Source organism: Molothrus aeneus, chromosome 2, assembly GCF_037042795.1.
Source record: "Molothrus aeneus isolate 106 chromosome 2, BPBGC_Maene_1.0, whole genome shotgun sequence".
In the NCBI taxonomy this organism is placed as follows: Eukaryota; Metazoa; Chordata; class Aves; order Passeriformes; family Icteridae; genus Molothrus; species Molothrus aeneus.
In genome coordinates, this window is record NC_089647.1 from 108,565,644 (window position 1) to 108,592,607 (window position 26,964).

At 40.9% G+C, this 26,964-nt stretch overlaps 2 protein-coding genes across 2 annotated transcripts in view; one reads left to right on the forward strand and one right to left on the reverse strand.

The window, feature by feature from the left end:
* The window catches only part of RPGR (retinitis pigmentosa GTPase regulator), a 39,840-nt gene extending 25,054 nt beyond the window's left edge, over nt 1-14,786 (reverse strand). Inside the window, exons 1-5 of the mRNA XM_066545479.1 lie at nt 14,715-14,786; nt 12,299-12,424; nt 5,356-5,448; nt 2,711-2,773; nt 1,039-1,197 (exon numbers count right to left, since the gene is read on the reverse strand). Coding sequence (XP_066401576.1) covers nt 1,039-1,197; nt 2,711-2,773; nt 5,356-5,448; nt 12,299-12,424; nt 14,715-14,754 — 481 coding nt within the window. The 5' untranslated portion in view covers nt 14,755-14,786. The remainder of the gene's footprint in view (nt 1-1,038; nt 1,198-2,710; nt 2,774-5,355; nt 5,449-12,298; nt 12,425-14,714) is intronic.
* A 3,297-nt stretch (nt 14,787-18,083) lies between these two features.
* The window catches only part of OTC (ornithine transcarbamylase), a 30,915-nt gene continuing 22,034 nt past the window's right edge, over nt 18,084-26,964 (forward strand). Inside the window, exons 1-3 of the mRNA XM_066545480.1 lie at nt 18,084-18,160; nt 22,037-22,175; nt 22,759-22,840. Coding sequence (XP_066401577.1) covers nt 18,084-18,160; nt 22,037-22,175; nt 22,759-22,840 — 298 coding nt within the window. The remainder of the gene's footprint in view (nt 18,161-22,036; nt 22,176-22,758; nt 22,841-26,964) is intronic.

The window sequence follows — 26,964 nt, forward strand, 5'->3', positions numbered from 1 at the left end:
TTCATGCTTTATCTTTCAGTTCTCCTCACAGGTGGTTATATTGACCAGCTTCATTTTGCTCTCCTTAAACAACAACAGTAGATGTTCCAGGTTTATTAAGACCAGCTTCTATTGAAACAAACACCACTGGCAATAGTAAAAGAAAAAAAAAAAAAACAAAAAAAAGGCAGTGAACAACAAGAAAAGTCTGTAGATTCTTCTAGAAGAGATAAAATCTTATAAAGTCTTCTCTATGTGTATTTCTTATTGGTGGTAAATAAGTTGTGAATAAAAAAGTACCACCTACAGCACTACTGAGGTAGTGTTAGGAGTTAAAATAATTCAAAATTGTCTCAAAAATCTAAAAAACTCAGGAGAATATCAGCAATTGGCATAAAAACCACCAAAACCAAACAAGCAGGCTAGCATCTCTCTCAAGTTCTGAAATTACAGCCTCAATAACTTACCCTAAACAGGTACCGAAAAAACTGCTTTACAGCAAGACATGAAAAATTGCATTATAGGGTAGTAAAGGAGCACCCATCCAGTGACTGGAAGTATTGTAACTGTGTGGATTTCAGCCTGGTGTGATGTATAATTGGTATAATTCTGCCACCTGAGAAAGAGGTGAGAGGCTCAGCCTCTCCCAGAATTAGTAAGGAATGACACAGCAGTGCAGCCTGAGCCAATGGATTGCAATAGCTGCAGTAACAGGTGGCATTAAAGATACTTATTTTCCATAGGATTCATGTTTTGTAGCTGCTTTCCCTGGAAATAAACTGAAGATTTTTTCCATTTTGATGGTATTCATACCATTCCTCCTCTGTAAGTATTTCTACTAAACTTTCACAAAAACTCTGAGAAGTTATTGAGACACACACCCCTTACCAGACTGTTAAAATAGGAAATTGACTATCAAAAAATGACTGTGGCTACCAAGGAAAGAAGACAGTGAGGATAGAAAATGCACCCACACATGCAGACAGAATGCTGGATTAAATGTCTTCCTGGAACCAGGCTAGACACACATAAATAGATTTTATTAGCATTTGTTCTCACCAGTTACTGCTGCTGAGGTGTATGACCCAGCTGATAGTTGCTTGATCTTGTGTTGGTTGGTGAAAAAGCTAATTAAATGGAATGTGGTCCTTTCCTCTGTGTCACCTAATCCCAACTGGCCTTCACTGTTACCTCCAGCAGCATAGACATTTCCTTTTTCTGCATACAGAAAAGCACAGGCAATACAGAGAAAGAAACCAGAACAAGTGATTTAATTTTCAACTGGAAAAAACATCACAAAAACATCAGGGTCTATTGCCCTGAAACACCCTCCAGCTGAAATTAGCAGTTTCTGTTGCAGCTAGCAATGTTTTCCTGCACACACTTGGAGCAGAAGTTCCTAAAGACCTTGCTGCATTTCCCACTATTCTGGAGACTGATGTAAAAATAAATGTGATTGGAAGTTCTGCAAGAGCTCTGAGAAAATGACTACCAGTAGCCCTGGCAACCAGAAGCAGCTCCTTCCACAAACAATGTATATTTTCAGATTAAGTGGGAGGAAAAGGGTGTATGATGTCACACAAGAAAAACTGAAGCTGTATTAGCACGTAAATTAGAGAAATTAATAACTTGATAGTTTTGAGTACTGTGAATGAAATATATTTCTACTTAGTTTTTTATTAGAAATATTTTACTTATTTTAATATTTAAGTAACTTCCAATTTAATTAATCAGGTGCTTTTTCTAGAATCTTGAATTTAACACTGATGACAGATATCTTCAACTTTAGAGAACTTTAAGATTTATACTTTTAATTTTAGTATGTTTCACACCTAAAGTGCTCATCTATGAAGAAACAGATACATCCTATTAATAACAGAAACCCAGACATAAATGTGATAAATAAACTGACATATAATGGCCACAAATTATCTAGCCAGTGTGTACACCAAAGGTGAGTAATATTTACCCTTTGCAAACTTGCATACTCAATTGTTATTAATATGTTCTATTTTATTCTAACAATCTTATTTACAGTGTTCAGGGTCCCCATGTATATAAACCTCCAAATAATCAAACAATCCCCTTTACAACATTACTGAAAGCTAAAGGATTGCAACCACAGAGATGGCTATTCCATTACATAAATTATAGAAGCATGACAAGAACCTTCATAAATTCTCTGTATACTGTGTCTCTACAAATTTATTTTTAAGTTCACATTTACAGTTTACTTATTTATAGCTTAATAAAGCAACTTGTCATTGAAATAGCAGACTATGTTGTGTAACCAAAAATGCAGGAAAATTTGAAGACTTGAAAACTTTCAGTTCTATATTTATTCAAATATATAACTTCACACTAATAAAGATTATTTATCAAAGGTAAATTTGAGTACAGATGTATATAAAAATAACAATATATCTTTACAGAGCTTAAAGGAAATATTCATATTTGTTAACCACACCTCAAATGCCAGCAAGAAATTTTTCCATATATCTATTATTAGGAAACTACTATCTAACATTAGTTTATAAATGCATTTGCTCAGAATAAATTTAAAAATTCTAAAAAATTCTGAATTCTAAGAACTGGATGTTAAACCCCTGAGTTTTAGAAGCCCTTTTAATTTTTTTTCCTTCTTCAACACTTCTGGGGTTCCTAATATAGATTTGCATGAAAGCAAAGGAAGAAATGCATCTTGATTATGTATGAAATAGAGGTTACATACCTGTGTAAACTAAAGTGTGGTTTCTTCCACAAACAGCAAATTTTGGTTTTTCTGGTTTTAAAGCTAAGAATTAAAACCAAAGAGGAGGGGATGTTATAAACAAGCTGATAGTTGGTTCAACAACAACATGTTCTATGCTCTAGAGGGAGCTCTGATTTCTTCTTTTCACATTTTTATGAACAGAATTATTACAAAATTCGTTGCCCACTTGAATCTAGCACATGACTTATCAAATCAGTATTCCTCCAAGATAAAAAAATAGGTCAGACCTTAAAAACTTAAAACACTCAAATTAACTTGATGATGGTTACTTCACCCCAGTTCCACAGTCCCTGGAATTTGCCATTTATATGGCAAATATATCATATATATATTCTTTGCCAAAGAATATATTAAGTTGTAGAATAAAATTAATGATTTAAGCTGTCTTCAGTTTTCATTAACAGTGCTTTTGTTACTTCTCCCTTAGACTTTTCCCACTATTGTAAATCTTTGAAACCATCCTGTTCCTTTGTCTCACCATCCCTACCTCCCTTTGTTGTGCTCCCATCCCTTTTCTGCTGTGCTCTGATCACTCCCTGATCACTGATCTCAACTGCCAAGGGCAGCCCTACCTGGACTAGTGCCTGTATTTTTTGCATGTGTCATCCTGTCTCCATTTCAGCTGAGTTAGCAGCAATGAGAGTGCCATGGCATGCACTTCTCTGCAGTCTGGTCACTTTGAAAGACTGGGAATGAATGTGAGGGGAGTCAGGAGTTATTTTGGTGGGAAAGAGAGAAAAATACAGAGGCTCCTCTTCTCCTGTGAGAAGTGTACTCCCTTTCAGAAATAGAGAGGAAAAATATCTCCCAGAATTTTCCATCCTTGCTCCAGTTACTGTTCATTGTCAACAAATTATCTTCTCTCAGTCATGTCCATGTCCCCTACACAATGCTCTAAACCAGGATTATTTTTACATAATAAATCTTTAATTGCTTTTCAACTGCACTAGTCCATAACAAAGTCAACAACAATCATCCCTTTCACAAACCCTTTTTCAACCCTTCCAGATCAGCTTTCATCAGCTCTTTAACACTCAGATTAAGGTGCCTTCTGCCAAGTCACCAAACAAATCTATCAACTTAAGCATGAACTGCCCCTGGTCTGTCACACAGACACAAACTTAATTTGTCCAAATTCAGGTTCTTGCTTGCTCTATCCAACACCTACCACTACCATCAGGGTGGAACCATAACATTTCCAATGGTGGTTTCTTCCTACAATCTTTATGTCCCAACACTCTTCAGAGATGGTCTTAATCAGCTCTCCAGAAGCCTGTGCTCCCTAAACTGCCTCCCACTTAGGCTAACCGATTTTATGTTATGAAACAAGCTATATTTACAATGTTGCTGGTGATTTTTCATAACCAATGTTATTAATCTCTAACCAAGCCCCAGAATTATTTTTTTTTCAGAAACATGCAGACATAAGCATTTGGCTCCAAGCAGAAAATTAAAAGTGTCCTTGCAACCCCATTCCCAAAGCCAAGTGATGACCAAAGGCTAGTGAGAAAAGCTCCAGGACTTCCTCCTGCTCTCTACTGCCAAGAGAAAAAAAGACACCCCCCTTGTGACTTTTTTCAATGGATGCCAGGTCTGGTTTGAATTGCTGTCATCTTCTCTTCATCTTTTATTCTCTATTGCAATTCAACAGCAAACCCAAAACTTGAAACCAAATTTATTTAAGCCAAGGTAGGAATCAATCTCTCACATGGCTGACAGAAGATGTGTACCTGATAGTAGCTGCATTCTCAATCTGAAGAGAGATGGAGGCAGGAGCAAATAAAGGACAGTAGAATAAACTAAATCAGGAAGAACAGAGTTTGAACAAGCAGGATAATTTGTTTTTAACAATAAGCTAACAGATCGATCCGCTGGCAGAAAGAGTGAAGATAAACATTTAATAGTGAAAAGAAATGTGTTAATGGGATAGATCTGCCTTGACATAAGTAAAGGGATAAGGAAAAGTATTGACTCAGCTTTGTTTGACAAGATAAAAACAGCTAGGAAAGATTAAAAAGATCACAGTGCAATGAAAACATATTTTCAAACACGTGAAAGGATACAGGAATTTATTTTACTGCCTCATAAAAATGTATTAACATTTATGTCCCCTAGGGCATTTCTCATACTTGTTAAAAATGTAACAGTACTTGTGAAAAGTTTCTGATAGATTTTTTTCATTTACAAAGTTGCTAAGAAAATAGTGACACAGAGGTTACACAATGCTGTTAGAACTATGGTTTCAAACACATAGACCATGCAGAGACCAAGCATCTGATTATTGTCTGCAGTAAAAAATGAAGATGTGGTTTGAGAGAATAGGAAAGCACTACATAAAGTCAGAGCCCCCAAAAATTACAGGATTCTATTATCTGAAGTAATCCTCAGATGCAAAAGGACTCAGAATCTGAAGTGATGGAAAACCAATAAGGGATCCTTTAAAGCTACCTTCCTGATCTTGTGCACTAATGTGCACATGTGATGAAGAATAATCAAGAATCAGTTATTTTGGAATTGCATCCTATGAAGTACCTTTTCACAAGGGTCTCCTTTCAAAAAGACAAAAAAAAAAAAAAAAGAATAAAAAGAAAAATCCCACAAACCTTTAACACAGGTTGGTTTGCTGACAGTGCTCTTTGATCCTAGTCCTAACTGGCCCCAGTCGTTACTGCCGAACATGTAGAGTTTACCTTTCCCTGAAAAAAAATCACAGACAGAATCCATACAAGGGTTTGAACACCTCATTCCAGCCAAGATGGTCATTCACTCACAATGAACTTGTTACTTCCTTTCTAATGTAAGGTTTAAGTTTAGGCAATTCAGTACATAAGTGTAAACAATAATTAATATCCTTGTGATTTTACAGTTCAAAATAGTAATTGGATTGTTTAAGTAAGAAATCCCCAGCCAGAAGAAGAAACATCCTTATCTTTAATTACAGCACAGATGAAGCGCTCTTCAGAAAACAAGATGTACTTTTGGGCAGACCCTGCAGTCCAGAAACCCCAGTATCTATAAGCCCCTTTATAAAATAAAAGCACATCTAACTGAGCACCGACATCTTTTACTTCAGAGACATGAATGAATAATGCAGCTACTCGATAAATACAAGTACAGATTTGTAATATTTGGCTTCTTTGATTGTTTAGGGTGGGATATTTCTTTTACTGCTAAATGTCTTAAAATGATTTACAAACATGCATTTCTATCAAATGTAGTTTCTGATAAATTTTCACAAACTGTATTAATTTGTTATTTTGCATATAAAGACAGAATGTGTAAAGCCACCACGCAGTCAGAGAGTTTTGTAAACCTAAATGCAGACATTAGGTTACAAATGTTCAACAGGGACAATGCTAGAATCACCTTTCAGAAATTCCTATGGTGTGTCATTGGACTTGCATGTTTGACCATTGCAAACAATGAACTCTTATAATTCTGAAAAACCAGTGCTTTATCTGAGGATGGTATATATGAACAGATGAGAATTTTATCATCCAGGATGAAAATTGGCTAAAACTGACTACTGAAAATATCTTAAAATGAACTAATTTAATTTCATTTTTTAAATTATCACACCTTGTCAAGCTGTAAAGTTTCCACTGGAAAAAAAAAACCCTTGTTCCAACAGAAATCTTTGCAAAACAATAGAAACTGATTTATAAAAAAAAAAAAACAACAACAAAAAAAACCACAACAAAACAACATCCTCTCCCCAAACTCCCACCCTTTTACAACAAATAAAAGGACATTTTTTACTTCTGAAGGTCTGCAGAGCTTTGTGCATTAGATTCCATGTTAACATTGTCATCCTAGACAGAAATTTGGTCATAGAGCTCGTCACCCTCATCATCTACAATTACCACAACCACAATCCATAATTGCAATTCCATATAATAATGTCAAAATAATATGGTTGTTCCCAGTGAAGGTTCTGATTGTGATTTACAGAGACTTTGAAATACGATATTGCAATGCTTTAAACATTACCAAAAATCCTATTCTAATAAAAATATCCATTCATTTTCTTAAATATAACCACATAGTTAAAAAGAAAAAAAAACCCACACCAGTGCTTAACTGTAACTAGTATCTAAAATCCTGATTATTAGATTTTACAATTCTTGGCATGTGGGACTATGTGTCAATATTATGTCTTTCCAAGAAAGCTGGAAGGGAAGAAAGACAGAGGTCAAATTCATGCTCACAGTGTTCTACTAACAGCATTTATATCTCCATCCTAATTTTGATAATACAATCATGTCAAACACATGCAGAGCTGTCCCTGACAGCAAACACACCTTAAAGGGTTTTTATCAGCAAATGACATCTATCCTATATTGGTATGGCTTCCTTGTATCCTTGCTTTACACTTTCCAACTGCTTTCCTAAGACAGCAGTACTTTTGTGGGAGTATGATGCCAAGCTGCCCTAATTCAATTTAAGCACATTCTCTTTTATCCATGCAAAATTCAAACAAGGTCATGCTTTTCATCCTATAATCTGCTGGGTTTTATATCAGTCTTTAAATTCTCAGGCATTGCTTTGTAAGTCAAGGAGCTTAATAGATGAGAGGAATTTTTCCACATTCTTTTACAACTGAGTGACAGCCTTTTGTAATTTCAGGTTTCCTAGGAGTATAACAGAAAATAAGAAATCTGAGAAGCAGTTAATTTAGAAAGAGAATGAGAATTAATATGCACTACAGAGGAACCTAAACAAATGCCTGTAATGAAGCAACGTTTCTCAGTCTGTACAGCAAATCTAGTTTCACAAGAGACATGATTCAATCTAAGCTGGCCAAGAAATCCAATATAATTTTGCATGCAAAAGGCATAATTTTCATAAATGCATACTGAGATATCCCAGCCATCACACAGATGCACTGAATCCAACAGCAGACAAACAGGCGAGGATCAAATTTCAAAATTTCATAAATTCAGATTACTCTTGGTTTTTTCACTTCCACTTTGGTGCCATCATCCAGAGTGTGGCCACCTGCCAGGTGGAATGGCTGGTACAAGACAGAGTAGGACTATGACTCTGGGCAGGAGGGAAACAACAGGATACAATGAAAAGGCCTACTCTGTTTTGGTGATGAAAACAAACTTCCAACAGCAGTCTCCACCTTTATCCTGATGCAAAACTGAAGTATTTCTCCCAAGCATGTGTTCCCTGGCAGGTACACCAGCAGATGTTGCACCAACAGCAATTCAGGGTGACCAGGGAAGCCACAAGACACTTGCATGTGTAGCAACAGAGATTTTGTGGGACACTTCAGTAAGAGATTGTCTCCCCCCTCATTTCTCATGAACAGCTGCTATCACAATTGTGATTCCTGGCAGCCCCATCAGTCATGTGCACTTCTGGTTCATGAAGTGCTTTTAAAGACAATCATTGGGCTGCTAGGAAATATCAGCTGAAATCCCAAATGCTTTGTCATAGCAGGCAGCCAAGTACTCTAATCACCTATGTTTAAAGGTATGTTTTACATATTCCCCCCCTTCTTTTTAAATTATATGGGAGTGGGAGAGAAATAAGATGGGGAGGCAATGTACAGGCCTTGAATATTTACTGCAAGATCCTTCTGAGAAACTGTATCTGAATAAAACATAAAAGGTAGTATTTTGTACAGGGTAGCAAATGCCAAGTCACCACAATTATTTTTTAAATTATTTTTATTTGAGCTATTTAGTGAATAAACTATGTTAACAGTTGATTTAAAACTCATATAGAAGTCAAATAAATCCCAGGAAAATAAGACTGACATCAGTTTTGTTAGACATGATATTTCCAGAAACTTTATTGAGCAACAATCACAGTCATGCTTAGGACATTTGGCATCACACAAGCAAAACCAGCACAGAACATTGCTTGCTCATACACATCAACATAAATGTGTACTGATCTTTCTCATGCTTCCCTTGCAGTTGATGCAAAAGATATTGTGCCATGTTCTGATGACCTACTGGTAAGCAGAAAGAATAGAAGAAAACTGGTGACAAAACACCTGGAGGGTTTCCAAGATCTCTGTTGAATGCTTAATGCCTTACAAAACCTGAAATTATGTATACTATCTTGTGGTTCCATATGCACCTTTCACTCCCACTTTTACAACTGATACTTCTTTCTTTCTTTCTGCCTTCTTTGGCTGAGGACTTCAATTCTCTCCAGGGCACTGAGTTCAGAAAAGGCATCTTCATTCATCAGCACTTTCCCCCTTGTGAACAGGATCAGTCTCTGATCAAATGTGGTTAAGCTGCCTAGGATACTCTAATCAAGGCAAATAAACAATAAGACAGCTGTTAAGTTTGAGGGTTTTGTAGGAAACAAAATTTAATACACAGGCATTGGAAGAAGATTCTTAAAATATGCATATTCCTACTTCACACCAGCTCCCATGAGGATGAATTAATTGCTTTCCAAAGCCTGCAGTTATAGAAGATGCAGGGAATGGACTATCAGCATGCTTGGGCCAAAAAATACAGAAATGAGGCAAGAACCATTATGAAACATGTTACAAGTGATGGTGGAATATATATTGCTCATGACTGCATCAAAGAACTAAAGAAGACCACTGTTTAAAAAAATTCCTCTTGGACATTTTAATCAAGCTTATGCCAAAGATATGCAAAAGAATAAAGAAACATAAATTTCAATCCTAAACTTCCTTCCTGAAGAAGAAAACAGTTCAACTAGCTCAGCAAGCCAACTCAAAGTCAGCAAGTAACTATCCATGGTGCCTTCAATTCCAACATGCAGCTACAGCATGTAAATAAAATTTTGGACTCTTAACTCCTGACCTAGAAATGCAAAGGATGGAGTGTTTTATATTTATTTTACACCTGTCTTTATAAAAGTCATATGGGAATATTGATGTTGAATATTGATTAGATGAAAGTATTTGAAAGGTTCTGAATATTTTGTTTGAATGCTAAATATCAGTTCTTGTACATTTTCTTCATTCAGTCAAGATTTGATGCTAGTTATATCCTGCCCAAGTCCAGCATTAAGGAATGATTTGTATCAGTTTGGGTGATTGTTTCATTTAGGATTGTTGAGCCATGTTAACTGTAAAATTGGTACATTTCTCAATTTTAATCTACCTCATATTCCTACTGTCCCCTACAAATCTACCTCCCACTCCCTCTTTCAAGGTGTGGGGAAAAAAAAAGGAGGGGGGAAATTTTGTGACCTGCAACTAAAGACTGAAGGTAAAATGAAGCATGCATTAACACACACCTGCTTGGGATACTTTTCCTTCCTTGGTGATGTTTGCCTTTTATCTCTTGCAGGTCAGGTTCAGCTGAAGAAGCTCCTCGTTTCCCACAAGGTCTGCACTCTTCTCAGTAAACTCATTATCAGCAGGAGCTTCTGGACCATTTATTCCAGGTGTTACTGCAGCTCAGGGTCATCCCCAAGGGCTGTATCACCCAATTCCATCTAACTGCAGAAATGTGAGGTGCACATGGGCATGCACTGGTGTGAAGAACAAATGAGGGAGAAGAGCTTTTTCCTTCCTTCTTCATTTTTTTTTGTATGACTCTTGCAGTTTCTCTACCTTTGCTTGTTGTTGATCCACACTTTACTCTCACTTTTGACTTTACTTTACAATGACCCAGAAAACCTTTTGCTACCAAAAATGTCTTTTTCTCATGCTTCTACAGTTCCTTGAGAGCAAAAGCTTTGAGGAAATTAAGATCTGATCATCTAGAAGCCTCCCTGGTGAGTACCTGCCCACTACAACAGCTAGGGCAAGCTACAGAGACACTTTTGAAACAAACTGCATATACTAAAGTAATGGAGAGAAGGAGAAATTATACAGAAATGGTGCTGCATGAAAATCTCTGCAAGATGACTTCTTCAAAAGCTTTATCTAAGTGGTCACTATTACAGTGATGTGGGAACTAGGGGATTGTTGCTGACTGGGTTTAACAGTGCTGGCCCAGGCATTTAAATTTAGTGGTTTAAATTTAAATTTACTGGTTTAAACATAGAACTATACCTGTGTTATTTCAAACTGGGTGTGGACATATAAAAGTATATGTAAAAAGGAAATGCAAAAGGAAAATGCCACAGTGCCCAAGGTTACATCCAGATTAACTCAATGCAACAGTTTAATAGTATTGGTTCAATCCAAGCAGAAGTGCCAAGCTTTGCTCAAAATAAACTATTAATGTATAATTCATCTGCCATGAATTTAGGCTTGAAAAATTCATCATGTAATTTCACCTCAGGGTGTTCTGCAGCCCATGAAATCTATAGTCTTTTTTATCTTGCCTGGAATAGTTCTTTCTAAAAATTCAGCATCTTCAATGCTGCTTGTGAACATTGCAAGAAACCCTCAGGAAATTATCTAATACACAACAACCAATTGGATATTGATGAGCAATAACTACATTCCAATTTAAAAAGTCCTGAAAATACACATATATTTTTTTCAACAACAAAGTCTTATCTGTCAGCAGTTGATTGTCAAAACAACCATCACACATGCTAATCCACAGAAGAATAGTTCCTTCCATGCAAAATAAAATGAACAAATTCTTTAATGAGAATTGTTTCCATCATTTCATTAATGATGCTCCCTCTATTACACCGGAGTTCCTTTGAATGCTTTTTCCATTTATTTCTGATTTTTGTAGGATTTTCTGAAATCCTTTATTGAGTTGCTCTTTCAAGGGCTGTTTTCATCTGACAGTTAATAGTAATTGCAAGCTTAATTTGAGAGATACAATTATTGTTTCAAGGAGATTTCTAGTGAACTTGTGGTATTAAGCAGTTACTGTTACTACCATGATACAATACATGTAACATAGTAAACGTTGTCAGATTCACCAGAAACATTCAGCCTGAACTAAGTTATGCTTAGTTTAAATCCAGTCATACACTCAGTTCTTACCAACTTCCTCCAAACAGTTCTTGGACATGTTCTGTGAAAACCCTGAGTGACCTCACACTAGCTCCAAAGGCATCCAACAGTTCCCACAAAGCAGTCCTCTCTCCTCTCCCCAGCCTCAATTAATGTATTACCTCTGGATGCAAGTAAGGTTCCTAACTTTCAAAGGTGTCTAAATATATCACTTTATCATATAGGTCAGCTTCACTACAAGAAAGACATTGAGGGGCTGCAATGTGTCCACAGAAGGGTCTGGAGCACAAATCCTGTCAAGGAAGCTGTGGGAGAAAAGAGGGCTCAGAGAAGACCTTATCACCCTACAACTGCCTGAAAGGATGCTGTAGCCAGGTGGGGTTTGGCCTCTTCTCCCAGGTAACAAGCAAGGGGAGGAGAGGAAATGGCCTCAAGTGTGCCAGGGAAGGTTTAGACCAGAGATTGGGAAAAATTTCTCCATGGAACAGGATGCCCAGGGAAGTGGCTGAGTCACCATCCCTGGAGGTGTTTAAAAGATGAATAAATGTGGCACGTGGGGACATGGTTTGGTGGTGAACTTGGCAGTGCTGGGTTAATGGTTGGACTTGATAATCTTAAAGGTCTCTTCCAACCTAAACAATTCTGATTCTATATCCTCCATTTCCAATACTGACCTGTAATAATAGCTGTATGTTCATCTCCACATGATATAAGTACAGGCTTGTCATTTTTGAACCAGAACTTGCTAGGAATATCTTCTGCAAATTTGCTTTTCCCAAATGTGAAAACAGCACCTGACTCTGAAACAAAAAAAGATGTCAGTTTTGGTGAAAGCAAAGTTTGCCTCACATATTTTGAAGTAGATATGTTTTATCAATTCAGTGGCACATTTTATTTTCTTATCTTTCTCTTCTTTCTTTTCTCAGCCTTCAAAACATGGGTTGGCAAAACTCTCATTTCACCCAAACAGGAGGAAGAACTTTCCTGTGTGAGTGGCAGAGCACTGGAACAGGCTGCCCAGAGAAGCTGTGGAGTCTCCATCTCTGGAGGTATTCAAAACCTGCCTGGAGGTGATCCTGTGCAACTTCCTCTGGGTGACCCTGCTTTACCAAGGGCGTTGGACCAGATGGTCTCCAGAGATTTCTTCCAAGCTCAACCATTCTGTGATTCAGTGATAAGACCATGATCTAAAAAATCCAAACAAAACCACCCCAAAATAAAGTCCAAGCAGCTCTTCAGGCTTTGCAGTCTGCCTGGTTTCTCAATTCTTCACGCTTTCAAACGTGTTAGCAACATAGTTGCCAAAACACAGAATGTTAACTATTTAGCTGAATAGCAGAATGTTAACTAATAGCTGAACTATTGTTCAGCTTTTGGTTATGCATGTGGTTTGACAGAAAGTACCAATTCTACAGAAAAATACATGAACTTACAAGTTAAATAATTTGTCAAAATCCTTGCAGACAATGCCAGCTCAGATATAAAAGCTCAATTAGACTTCCTATTTTAAAATGTCAAAGCCTGTGCTACAAAATATAGATGTTTTTAAAAACAAAGCCAAGAATAAACCAAACCTTTTCCTTGTAAACTTTGTTAGCATGTGACACATGTTAGAAAATACACACAATAACAATAGACTGTTTCTGAAAATTACATTGAGACAACTTAGTGCATTAACTTTCAATGAAAACAATCTCATCAACAATATGCACCCTAGCTCCAAAACCTAAAAGTTCTTTCTTAAACTGTATATTTGATTTGCATTTAAAATAATTATTTAATGCAAACACTTCCCCTATTTCCAAAGATGTTATTTCATGTATCAGATGGGGCAGACATTATAAATTGCACTTATTACCTCACTAGATGTGGTTTTCACTTTCACTTGCTCAGCAAGCTTTGTGCAGATAAACTCAAGCTTTTTTAAAGAAAGAGTTGAATTTTTTCATTATTTTACCTAGACACACCTACAACTACAGACAAGCTAAACAGCATCTGAAAAGTCTGAAGTTTTCATCTCCAGCTGGACAGCCATGCACTTCTGAACTTTCTTAGCAATCTCTCCAGCAGGTAGAGAGCTCTCTGGTTCGGTTCTTTTCCCTTCAGAAGGGTTAACATGAAAACATTTTATGTTCTTTATTCAATGTATACAAAAAGCTGATACATTTTCCAATGCCTTTTGTATCTCATTCATTTGACTAAGCCACAACATTTCACAACTGGACACAACTACTGTGCCCTGTTCTGGGCTCCTCAGTACAAGTGAGACACGGAGCTCACAAAGTGGGTCTGGGAGGGGCAACAAGGATGTTTGGGGGACTGGAGCATTTCTCTAATGAGGAAAGGCTGAGGCATTTGGGCCTGTTCAGCCTCGAGAAGAGATGGCTTACAGGGAACCTCGCTAATGTGTATAAATATCTGAACCCAAGAGCTGCCAAGAAGATGCAGCCAGGCTCTGCTCGGTGGTGCTGACAATAGGGCAAGAGGCAATGGGCAGAAACTGATGCTCGGGAGGTTCCACCTGAACAAGAGGGAGAAATTATTTCCTGGGCAGTGAGTGTGCGTGGTGCGGATTCTCCCTCAAGGGACATACCCCAGACACGTCTGGACACAATCCTGTGCCATGTGCTGTGGGATGACCCTGCTTGAGCAGGGAGCTGGGACCTGACAACCCGCGGCGGTCCCTTCCAGCCTGGCCCAATCTGTGCTTCAGCGCTGCCACCAGTTTGGAAACGGAACCCACCAACTCGGTAAATTAAATCCCACAGGACGTACACGAGGCGTTTGTTATCCCAGCAACGAGCCAACGTTTGAACATTACCCTGGGCCAAACCGCGACACAAACCAACCACTAATGCTCCGAATTACCCGCGCCCCACGAGTGCCCGGCGCTGCCCCCCGGCCCCGCCGCTGACGGGGCTGCCCCGTCCGAGCTCCGGCGGCGGCCGACGCGTTTCTCCCCAGACACCGCGAGGCACCGGCCCGGCGCGGGGCCCGGAGCCGGGGGAGCCCTGCGGGGTGAGGCGGGCAGGGGCCGGCACAGGCAGGCGCACTGTTCCCCCGGCTGTCTCCAGGAGCGGCCGCACTCACCGGGCACGGGCAGCTCGGTCCCCGCGGCGGGCGCGGCCATGGCGGCCGGGAGGAAGCCCCGCCGGGCCGGGGGCGCCGGGCCGGGGGCAGCGCCGCCTGGCGGTCGGCGGGGGGCGGCACCGGGCCCGGCCGGGCCCTGAGGGCGGGCGGGAGGAAAGGCCTGGCACAGGGCTGTGGGTACGGCATCGCCACAGAATGGGCTTTGCTGGGAACAGGGAAAGGCCTGGCACAGGGCTGGGCTTTGCTGGGAACAGGGAAAGGCCTGGCACAGGGCTGTGGGTATGGCATCAGCGCAGGATGGGCTGTGCTGGGCCTGGCAGAGGGCTGTGGGTACGGCATCGCCACAGAATGGGCTGTGCTGGGAACAGGGAAAGGCCTGGCACAGGGCTGTGGGCACAGCATTGCAGGATGGGCTGTGCTGGGCCTGGCACAGGGCTGTGGGTATGGCATCAGCGCAGGATGGGCTGTGCTGGGCCTGGCACAGGGCTGTGGGCACGGCATCACCATGGGATGGACTGTGCTGGGCCTGGCACAGGGCTGTTGGTATGGCATCGCCACAGAATGGGCTGTGCCGGGCCCGGCACAGGGCTGTGGGCACAGCATTGCAGGATGGGCTGTGCTGGGCCTGGCACAGGGCTGTGGGTATGGCATCGCCACAGGATGGGCTGTGCTGGGCCTGGCACAGGGCTGTGGGCACGGCATCACAGAATGGGCTGTGCTGGAAACAACCTCTGGGATCACTGGGTACAACCTACAGCCAGCGCCACCTTGGCACTCAGTGCCACATCCAGTCTTTCCTCAAACACCTGCAGGGACGGTGGCTCCAGCACCTCCCTGGGCAGCCGGCACCTGGCCCAGCACAGCACCCTGAGCTCCTGGGGAAAGCTTCTCTATGAAATCGACCCCCAAAGGGCCGAGGCAGTGCCCCTGGACCTCTTGTTGGCCAGAATGATACCTGTATCAATATCAACGATCTCCTTTTCCCTCTTCCCACTTTTTAAAAAAATTATTCTTTTATTTCTCTTGCTACTATAAGATAAAGAGCTAACATATACCAATTAACATGCCACATGTATAATTTACTAATAAAACTTTGTAAGTTGTTTGGACCCTCTGGCATTTGCTGTTCCTTTTCAGCTGCAGACATCTGTAAATCTTGGCTGCTCCCTTCCTCTTAGGTGACACACATTCACAGGAGCTTGCTATGAAATTGGTCCATGTAGGAATTGGGATCAGGCAGCCTCTGTACAGGGGTGTGGTGGATTGGCCTTCACTGGACACCAGGTGCCCACCAAGACACTTCATCTCTACCCCTTCTCAGCTGGACAGAGGAGAGAAGACAGGAAGCATAGGCTGAGAGAAGGCAGTTTTCTAAAGCAAAATGAAAGGTTGCATGCACAAAAGCAAAGTAAAAGAACAAAGAATTTTTTCTCTTCTTTCCATCAGCAAGTGATGTCCAGACAATTACCAGGAAGCAGGACTTAAGCACTTCATCTTTGCTCCAGAAAGCACATATTGTAAAATAATGAATGTTCCCCCTTCTGCCTCCCTTCCTTAGCTTTTATATCTGAGCTGGCATTACATGATATAAAATATCCCTTTGGTTAATTTGGGTCAGCTGTCCTAACTGTGTCCCCTCCCAGGAACTTGTCCACCCCCAACCTACAGATGGGGGGTGGGAAGTTGGAGGGACAGTGTTGGTGCTGTGGCAGTGCTGCTCAGCAGTACCCAAAACTCTTGGGGTGGCATCAGCACCTTTCTAGCTGCCAGTGCAGAGCCCAGCACTGGGAGGGCTGCTGTGGGAAAATGAGCCCAGTTCAGCCAGACCCAGTAGAAGGTGTGGTCTGGCAAAGGCATCAGCACTGTGCCCTCCCTGGGAGGCTGCAGGATGGGACTGGGGGCCTTGGCACCTCGACCACATTTGCTTTGTCTGCTGTCTTTTCCCCTGGGCATCACTAATGACACAAGCTCAGTCCCAGGAGCTGGGCTTGAAGGTCATGGGAGTCATTTGCCAGAGAATGACCAAGAGGGAAACTGTGACCTGACATTCTTCTCTTTCTTCTCTTTCTTCCCTTTTTTCCCTTTCTTCTCTTTCATTCCCTCACTACTCATTTCTCTAGGATTTTACTTCTGTTTGACATTTCCCCTGGCAAATGCTGCATTTCCCAAGCATCTCAGGGTTGGTTCAGCATGAGCAAATCCCACCAGGAGCTATCACCCAGCATGATGTTTTCACAGCTGTCTGTCTTTTTCAGGAGTCAAACTTTTCTTCTGTATGTTTTAATTATAAGTTCCTTGCATTGTAATTTCAAGGTATCACCCTCTCTGACAGATATGCCATCAGCTTGATTTACCCTAGTGAGTCTCTCCTTACAGGGAGGAGGAAATGAGAAAGTAATGGTCATATTTCAAAACCACCTACAGTGCAGGTGGCATAAAATCTTATCTGACAATTATATTTGAAGGTAGAAACTTAAACTAAATCACTTTAGTATTTAGCAATTGACCTACTTCAGATTATACAGCAAGCAGTTTAGCCTAAGGAGGTAGGCAGGCTGCAATATTTCACTTTCTGGGCCCCACACTGTTGAACACTGCCACAGCACTATTGAAAACTTGGTCCAAAACAAACAAACAAAAAAACACAAACAAAAACACACAGACACCAGAGCAAACAAACAAACAAAAACACCAAAGGGAAAACCCAAACAAACAACAACAAAAAAAACCACCCAAAAAACAGAAAAAAACCCAAGCAGAAAACTAAACAACAACAACAACAAAAAACAAACCAGGAAAATGTAGATTTCTTTAATTCAGACTACTTCATTATTTTCAGGGCCCCAAAATCATGAATAAGTCTTTATGCCCTGCCCAGTTCCTTAGCCAAGGACCCAGAACCCTCATTTGGGCTCAGCTCAGGGCCAGCAGTCCCTGCCTGGGCTGTGCTAAAGCCCCCATGGCCACAGTCCCATCCCTAGGGGGGCACCCTGCTCATGCTGATCCTGCAAGTCTTCTTTTGCCTTTTTCTATCAGCACATGCTCCTGTACAAATATTTAACACAAAATAGCTGTGAAATAGTATTGACACAGGTGTGATATGACATGATGAGCCCACACAGTAGAACACAAACTGCAAGTGGTGCAATGGGCCCTGGGAGAAATCTCTGTATCTGTAGGGTTTGACCAAAGAAAAGGTTCAGGGTCAGCCCCAGCCTGGCCCAGCCCTGGCTGAGACAGCCAAAACAAGGACCTTGAATCTTGGTTTTCCCTCATTTGCACAGCAGCACAGTTCACTCTCTGCTTCCTACACCTTCCTTTCTCATAATTTTATTTCTGGGTTAAGAGAAGCCTTAATGCAAACAGAAGATGCTGTTTAACAGGAGGAATTTCATCAGTATTGCAAAACTAGCAGGGACCAGCAAGCAGCTGCTGAGACAGTTTTGGTGAGCTTATCTTTAATTTTATCTGGTGTGTGATGTTTGGTCAGAAATCTGGAGTCAAAAGCAGCAGAATCCTGTGAAGGAGTGAGTGTTTTAGAGAAAGGCTCTGGGGGGCTTTTCCCTGCAATTTTAGTGTCCTTTTACCTCACCAGGCAGCAAGTTCTGTGACTTCAGGAGACTGGAGTATCATCTGTTTTTAGTGTTTGTGAAGTACCATTAATTTGTTCTTTGGGATTTGCAAAGTCAAGAAGGAGTGTTTATTCTTGAGGTCAGTGTGTGCTGCAGGTACTGTAACCAGTAAATAACTATCTGAATAAAGGTAATCTATCTGCATTTAGACACATATTGTAGCCAGTTTGGGTGGGGAATTCTCTCCTTGAAGCTGCAAGGTGAATCTCTGCCTCATTATTTTGTGTCTCTCTATACCCTAGGGGCATGCAGCAAAAGCATGATGTGATGGGGGATTCAAAGTCAAGCAGGCAGACCTGCATCTGTGACCTGGCTTTGGGTTCTTTCTGCACACACATAGCTGTGTCTGTCCCCCCAGTTTCAGGAAAGTTCCTGGATGACAGCATTTCACTAAGCTGCTTCTCAGGTTTGTCACATCTCCAAAATCAGGTTAAAGTTTTAGAGCTGAAAGTCAATTCCATGTTTTCTCATGGTTTTAGGTCAGCTTCAATAAGAATAGAATTAACACTTGTTACGTAACAAGTGATTAGTTCTAGAAAACAATATGCAGAAATTTCACATTCACAGGAATCCTAATACGCAGTAAGTAATTTTTGTTTATAATTTTTACATTGCATCATATGAAAACCAAATGTTTTCCAAATTCTATGATTTATTTGCAACAATTTTAGAGTGGTCCCAAAGGCTGGGTGTTAATTTTTTTATGAATTTTGGATTTTTACTGCAGCCAGTTGGGAAATTTCTGCAGCTCATAGAGGTGATGGAAAAGCAAGTTTGGAAAACAACTGTTGTGAAGCTGGTTTTCCAAGGAAGTAATCAAATTTGTTAACTTCCACACACATCATTGTTATTTTTGGTGGGTTTTTTAACATTATAGCATAACATTGGCATAAGCTATGACCACTGTCTGTGGGTATTCCCAGCTAATATCACTGTGTTTGATGCTGCAGGATAACCTAATGTCTGTCAGTCTGTGCTAAGAGTCCAAAGTTATGCTGTCCCTGCTCAGAAAGGAAGAAGCCAAAACTGCTTGACCTTGCAATTCTGCCCGTTACATTTTAACTTCGCTATGTTGTCTCATGATCCTTCTCTGGAATTAATTTTTTCCACTTCTGCCCCTCTTTCACATATGGATAACAGGGAAGGGAGCAAATTTCTTGGAGGTCATAGCAATAAAACAGAATCTTCAAGAGGTCAGGAGCAGATCTGTAGTCCAACTTTCTGCTTGCAGCCTGTCAAACACCATATGAGAGCAGCTATGCCTTTGCTTAGGCACCTCTTGAAAATACTTAAGGATGGTAATTCCAAATCCTCTCCAGCAACCAATTTAAGTGCTTCACTATCTGCCAGTGGAGAAAATAGTGATGAATATTTCTCAGTCCACTTCTCAATCATGCCAGATGGTGAAGCAAGAGCAGTGAACAGAAGTTGTTGTTTGGCAAATTGAGATTAGATAATCTTTAAGTCCCTGGAAGGAATTGCAGGCTGAAATGAGAAAAACAAGGAGCAGCCCCAAAGCTGTTCTGGAAACAAGGAGGCAAAGGAGAGTAGGAAGCAGCAAGAAATTGCATAGATTTTAAAGCAGAAGTTTGTTTTTTTCCCCGCAAACAAGTTAAAAAAGCAAATCCCTTAAAAAAGCAAATTTAAAGTAATTAAAGAAGTCCCAATTATAAAACTATTTTCCTTTAGAATATGCACAATGAAAATTAAAGCAAATCCCGTGATTATAGACTGTTGGTATTTAAACTCTTGATATTTAAGAGTGGATTTTAGTAGCTTATCTTGGTGGGCTGTTTTTCCTGGTGTGGTAGAAGCTACCTGATCCATGAATGCCCCTACACTTGCTTCCATTTTCTTCCTCCTTCTGCTTTGAGCTGTGAGTGTGATTGAAAATGTCCAGGAGACAAACATTTCCCATCTGCTCTGGGAGCCCACACAGATTTAGGACCTTGTTGCCTGCACCCGCACAACTACAACTCCCTTGGGAGGCACAGCAGAAACAGCACCCCAGGAACCTCAGTAATTCCCCTCTGTGATCCTTGGCACACACTGCAGTGGTCTGAAAATGGTCAGTTTCCAGCAAGGAAAAGATGTTCCTGACCTCTAAGGCAAAGATCTGAAAGGGCTGAAATCCACGTGGAACAAGATTTTACAATGACATTTCACTGCCAGTCTTCATAACTTAACCCGGGGCTGTTTTAGCACATGGACTGGGAAAAATGATGTGGTGAGACTCTTTGGCTGAGGTACCATGGGTAAAGTCAGACACTAGGAAAGAAACAGAGCAGAGAAAGGCAGAAGAGAAAGGAGGACACAAAGAGCACTAAGCTGAGAAGGTGTCACTCTGAAAACCAAAGCAGAACCTACTGAAAAGGAATGGGGCAGAAATAAAGAATTTGGAAAGCTCTGAAATGGCTTAAACCCAAATGGAGCAAGAGCCCTGAGGGACAGCCCTCACCCCTGGCCTGCAGCTGCACATGGAGTCCCTGCCCACGAGTCCCTGGCTGTGTCCAGCTGGCCAATGCTTTGTGCCATGTTTAGCCCACCCTCCAAAGCCAGGGCTCTGCACTGTGGGGCTCAGGCTGTTGTGTGGGATTGTGTCCAAAGCCTCATGGGGGGTATATCTGGGCATATTTTCCTAGCTGTGGACTTCAGGGCTTGGCAATTAGCAGGCACTGCCTCTGAGCCTAGTCTCAATGGTGAGCTAAAGGGAAATATAAAACAAAAATACAACTGGAAATAGAAAAATATTAGCTGCACTCGGTCCACTTCTTTGCTCTGCTTTGGTCTCCATTTCGTTAGATCAGGCTAAAAATGTTGACTTTAAATAAAATAGATGTTTAGCTCATACCCTTCAAAACCTTAGCAAGAGCACAGTGTGGGCCATGCAGTGCTAAGGAGGCTGTAAGTACAGAGCCAGAGAAAGGGCTGAACTGCCACACTTCCCTGTTGGCCTTTGGCCTGTGAAACATGGGCTTGGACATCTTTAAGATGCCTCATTTAATCTAGAGGAAATTTGATCATGTAACTTCTGTGGGTGATTATCAACATCCAATTTCATGTGATTCTGAAGTCCTAAATCTGGATGGAGGCCAGAATACACTGAATAAACACCACATGTCCAGAATGTCTCTTCTGTGGTACAGTAAGGCTGTTTTGTTGGACATTTTTTTACCTTTTTCCCCGGTGTAATGAAGAGATTTCATACACATTTATAGAAATGCCACCTTTTGTGAGAGTGGGATTGGAATGTGACAAGTGTCTATTCATGCACAAAGCAAAAAGGAGGGGGAAACAGCACCAAGATCCATTTCTGTTGTTCTGTTCCCAGAAAGGGCAGCTTTGGGGTCTACACATAAGTCATTTTTCCAGGTTCTAAATGGCTTTATTTGACAGACAGCATGCAGTTGCCATATGCATCTCAGAAGACAGAAGAAATTGCATCTAAAGTATATTTTATAACACAATTTGAAACATTGTTACAGTGGCCATCGATGTAGTGCATAGTGGCATGTGGTGCCTGTCTGACAGGAATTATTTAAACTAATTAACAAAGTCTATCTGGATGATCCAGCTGGGTCATGTGAGGGGAGTGGGAGAGATTTCAGGTGCTTGCTCACTGGCATTAGCACATATATAATTTAGCATTAAATGGCAAAAAAATACACATTTTTTGCTCTTTTGGCACAGGTATGGGACACCAGCTCAAATGAATGTTGATCTGAAAGGTCGGGACCTCCTTACTCTACAGAACTACACAGCTGATGAACTGAAGTATTTGCTGTGGATGGCATCAGATTTGAAACAAAGGATAAAGCATAAAGGAGAGGTAAAATGATTTAACTGTCATTTAGGTCCCTCAGATGTTGGAATAAATACTGTTCTGAGGGGTGTTGTGAAAAAGCCTTTCAGCTGTCATGTCCTAATCAAAATCTCCTGAGCTGTTCAATACTGTAAATCATGTGCTGCAAATCAAAAAACCTTCCTGCAAAGTATCCAGAGATATTTTTTAAACACTTCAGAGGACTTTGTGAGTGGAAAGGTTAAACAGGTTTGTGCAGCTAGCTCCCTGTTGTCAGCTAACCCCATCCATCCACACATGGTGTACATGCAGCACTCAACGTAGGAAACAAAGACACTTCCCTGCATGGGATTAAATTAGTATCTGAGTTCTCCTAAATGCTGGCTCAAATTGAGTGTCAAAATGCAGTTGCTTTTGGGCCTAGAATTACTTCTTTGCCTTTAACCATTCCACTGCTAGTAAATTTATTGAAGGGAAGGAGAACAGAACCACAGATAAGAACCCCTTTTGCAACTTTTCTAATGGTGAATTAAAATAGGCAAGAAGTATTTCATAGTTTAAAGATTATAATGATTATAAAATTGAAATAACTTCATTTTTCATGTTTCAGTATTTGCCTTTGATGCAAGGCAAATCTTTGGCCATGATTTTTGAGAAGAGAAGCACAAGAACAAGATTGTCTGCAGAAACAGGTAGGTCTGAGCAATGGCACAGTGAGACTTTATATGAAACTGTATACATTGAGTATGTACTGAAAAACACTGCAAAATTTTGCATTTAGCAATTTCTACTCAGGAGAAACCTAAACTTTGAAAGCAAAAATAAGAAAAGAATGGTGGCTGTTTGTGTTTCACCTTACATATTAATTTCACAAGCACATGGCTTTGGTCGCTGAAATTTTGTCAAAATCTTCCAAACATGGTAGACCAGAAATAAAGTAACAGGCAGAAATAAGCATTTCTAGTGTAAGCTCCCAGCTGTACTGGCAAGATTTACATTTCCTAACATCTACTTCAGTAAGCATCACAAATTTAATTTTTTGCAAGCTCTAATAAATATTTTTCTAATGTAATATGCATTACCATTGTTACATTTCAAAATATGTGCTTAGGCTGGGAATACAGTAATGCCTTGATATAAATTCAGGGGAAAAATTAACATGATTACCTACAGGGGAAGATAACTTGATGGAGACTCAAGGATATTAGCCTAATCATATCAGGCAATGGAACATTTTTCTTTTGGGTTACAGTCCTGAAACACTGAAACATGTACCTGTGGTATCTTTATTTACATGATAGTTGTTCTGAATTCAATGACACTGCTGAAATAAATCACTCATTAATCAATCATTCATAGCAGGAAATAACTCTGAACTGGTGATGCAGCAAGGAAGAACTTGCTCTTCTCTCATTTACGTTGACCCAGCATCCCTCACTTCTCCCTAGTGAAGGAACAGGAAACCTGTTGAGTATTCACATTTCTTTACAAGTTGTAAGAGTGAAGGTAAAAATAATCGAAGGAAGAAGCAGATACATTAATTCCAAGCATTTCTGAATTTGCCTTTGTATTGTCTGGCACAGCCATTTGCCTGCTGATCCTGCTCTTTAAGCAGACATGTTGTTGCTTTCTGTTTTCTCCTGATAATGAGGACTTATTAATGTGCCTTCCCTCCCTGTGAAGACCACCCACCTTTTAATTCCTGAGTTTTTAGTCCAGCTTCTTGTTTCCTGCCATCCTGGTGTACGGCCAGGTAATGAATTCTCTGGATCTGTTTATCCTTCATTCTTCTGTATTCTGAGGGAAACACTGCTTAGTCCTTGGCTTTTGAAGGCTTATGGAAGGGGGAAGCTCAGGAAAGTTCAAATGAATTAACTTAAGGATAGGAGTTAATGCACATAAATTCCTCCAAGGGAGAATTAAGCTCCAGTGAAATTTATTTCTGAGTGAGAGCTTCCACAAGAGAGTTTCATGCAGTTTAGCTTCTGTGCATTAACTTCACACCTTCAGTTAATTGGTCTTAAGTCTGTTAAGCCTTAGACTTTGTTTCAAAGGCAGACTCAAGTTTTTTCTTTCCACAAAAACTCTATACATTTCAGCTGCTTTTTTAAAATAAATGATTCCCTCCTTGGAATTTCTAACTCAAAACAAATGTGGAGCCACATGTGTTCCTTTTAGCTAAACAAGATAATTTAATACCAATTTTCTAATGTCTAGTGAAAGTGGACAATTGCAGTGGATTGAAGTGTTTATTTATAAAGTTCCTGAGTCATCTCAAATAGCTCTTCCCAAGAGTTGCCCCTTCAATAACTTGAGAGAGGTCACTAGTAGGGCATGGTCCTGGGGATGAGATTAATCTAAACAAACCTCTCAGGAACAGCTAAATCAATGCATTTCATTACAGAGCAGAGACTTGGAAAGCACTGATTACAAAATCTTCCCTGTGCAGTGTCTAGGAGTTTGTTGGGACATGCTAACACTATGAAGTGTTTTCAGAATTCCTACTGTCCCTATGCCTATAAAGAATGACATTATTGAAAAAGAAATAAACAGAATGGTTGAAGTTGGGAGTAATCTCTGAAGGTCATCTGGTCTCATCCCCTGCTCAAGGAGGGTCTTCTAGAGCCAGTTGTCCAGGACCATGTCCAGAAGCCTTTTGAGTATCTCCAAGGATGAAGGTGCTGCAATCTTCTGTGGCAACCTATGCCACTGCTCAATCAACTTTTCAGTAAATAGAATTTGATATTCAGAGGACTCTTCCCAGTTTGTGCCCATTGCACTATTGAAAAACACCTGGCTCTGTCTTCTTTGCCTCCTCCTTCAGGTGTTTATATACATTAGCAATATTCCCCCTGAACCTTCTGTTCTCTAGGCTGTGCTGTCCCAGCTCTCTCAGCTTTTCTTCTTGTCTCAGTTTGGAAAGACAGGAGTCTGCAAAGAAGGCAGGAGCCTCCCCTGAAATGGAGAATATAAACCCTCCCCACTCCTCCGAATTGCTATAAATTTTAAATTAAGGGGCTCTCAGGCAAAAAATATGGGAGCGGGAAATAACAGTTCTTTAATAAGGAAGGAAATAAAAGGATAAAATAAACAATGCAGTGCACTAGAACAACACTGACAGAGTCAGAACTCAACCTGGGTCCCTGTTGGTCAGGGTGCTGGTAGCAGTCCTCCTGGAGTGTCAAGGGTTGTTCTGTTCTGCTGGAGCATGGATCCTATAGAAAAGGGTGTAGTCCTCCTCCAAAGATCCAATGGAAGAAGAGGCAGCTGCTGTTCTTCTGGGAAATCCAGTGGACAACCCATGCAGTTATTCCAGAACCTCTGGATTATATCTGGGTAGCAATGCTTGACTCCTCCCTCTGGGCTCACATCTCACAATGGGATGTTACAGTTCTTATCAGCCATGCAGTGACATTCAATAGCTGTTATCAGCAGATATCCCCTCCCGGGGGAGGTGTGAATGGGATCACTCAGAGAGAGAGATAAGGAAAACTGCCCACTTGACAAAAGACAACTGCCATACAGATGGTAACTGAAAACATCTTGCCTTGCAATCTGGAACACTTCTTATATGAAATATGCTTCAGTCCCTCAGCCGTCTTTGTGACCCTTTGTTAGCATGGACATCCCAACTGTATCCCATATGTCCATGTTTCTCATACTGAGGACCCCCAAATCCAGACTCTTGAGGTCACCAGTGCTGTATAAAGAGGAAAGATCACCTCCCTCCACCTCCTGGCAGTATTTGTCTGGTGCAGTCCAGGACACCATTCACCACCCTTGCTGGAAAGGTCCACACACTGCTGGATCATGTTCAATTTGCCGTCCACCAGGACCCCCAAGTCATTTTCTGCCAAGCTGCTCCTCAGATGGGAGGCCCCCATCACGTCCTGGTGCAGGAGCTGTTCTTCCTCAGGTGTAGGACTTTGCATCTCTCCTTGCTGAACTTCATGGGGCTCCTGTCAGACCATTTTTCCAGCCTGTCAAGATCCCTCTGGCCAGCAGCATGACCCTATGATGTATCAGCCACTCCTCCCAGTTTTGTGTCAACAGCAGAATTGCTGAAACCACACTTGATCATCGAGACCTTTAACACAAGTGTTGAACAGGACTGGACACAAATGGACCCTGACGGTACTGCTGGTCACTGGCTCCCAACTGGACTTTGTGCTGGTGGCCACCACTCTCAGGCCTGGCCATCTGGACAGCTCTGAACCCATCCCATGCCCTGCTCATCCAGCCAGGCATCCCCAGCTTGGCTAGGACAATCTCATGGGAGACACTGTCAATGGACACAATGAAGTCCAGGCAGACAAAACCCACTGCCCTCCCCTCATCTACCAGGCCAGTCATAGAATCACAGAATTTGATCAAGCTGCTCAAGCATGACTTCCTCTTGGTGAAGTCATGCTGACTATTCCTGACAACTTTCTTGTCTTTAATCTGCCTAGAAATGGTTTCCAGGATTAGCTGCTTCATCACTTTCCCAGAGACTGAGGTGAGGCAGCTTAGCCTGTATTCTCTGGGTTCACTTTGCCCTTTAACTTAGAGGTGACCTTTTTGCATCTTTCTTTGCTTCTTTCTCCCAGTTGTCCAGATAATTGAAGATTATCAAAACATTAATTTATGATGCACTGTAATAGATCAGTTGATATTTAAGGTTTTCCAGCCTCCTGTTTCTCTGAACTGTTTTATTCTAATGACATTGCAACTGTGCTGAATAATATACTTCTCCTTGGGGTATAATTCCTTGCCTTTTTAATCTTGTCCTAATGTATATTTCTGAAACCCATATAATTTTACCATTTCTAGGATT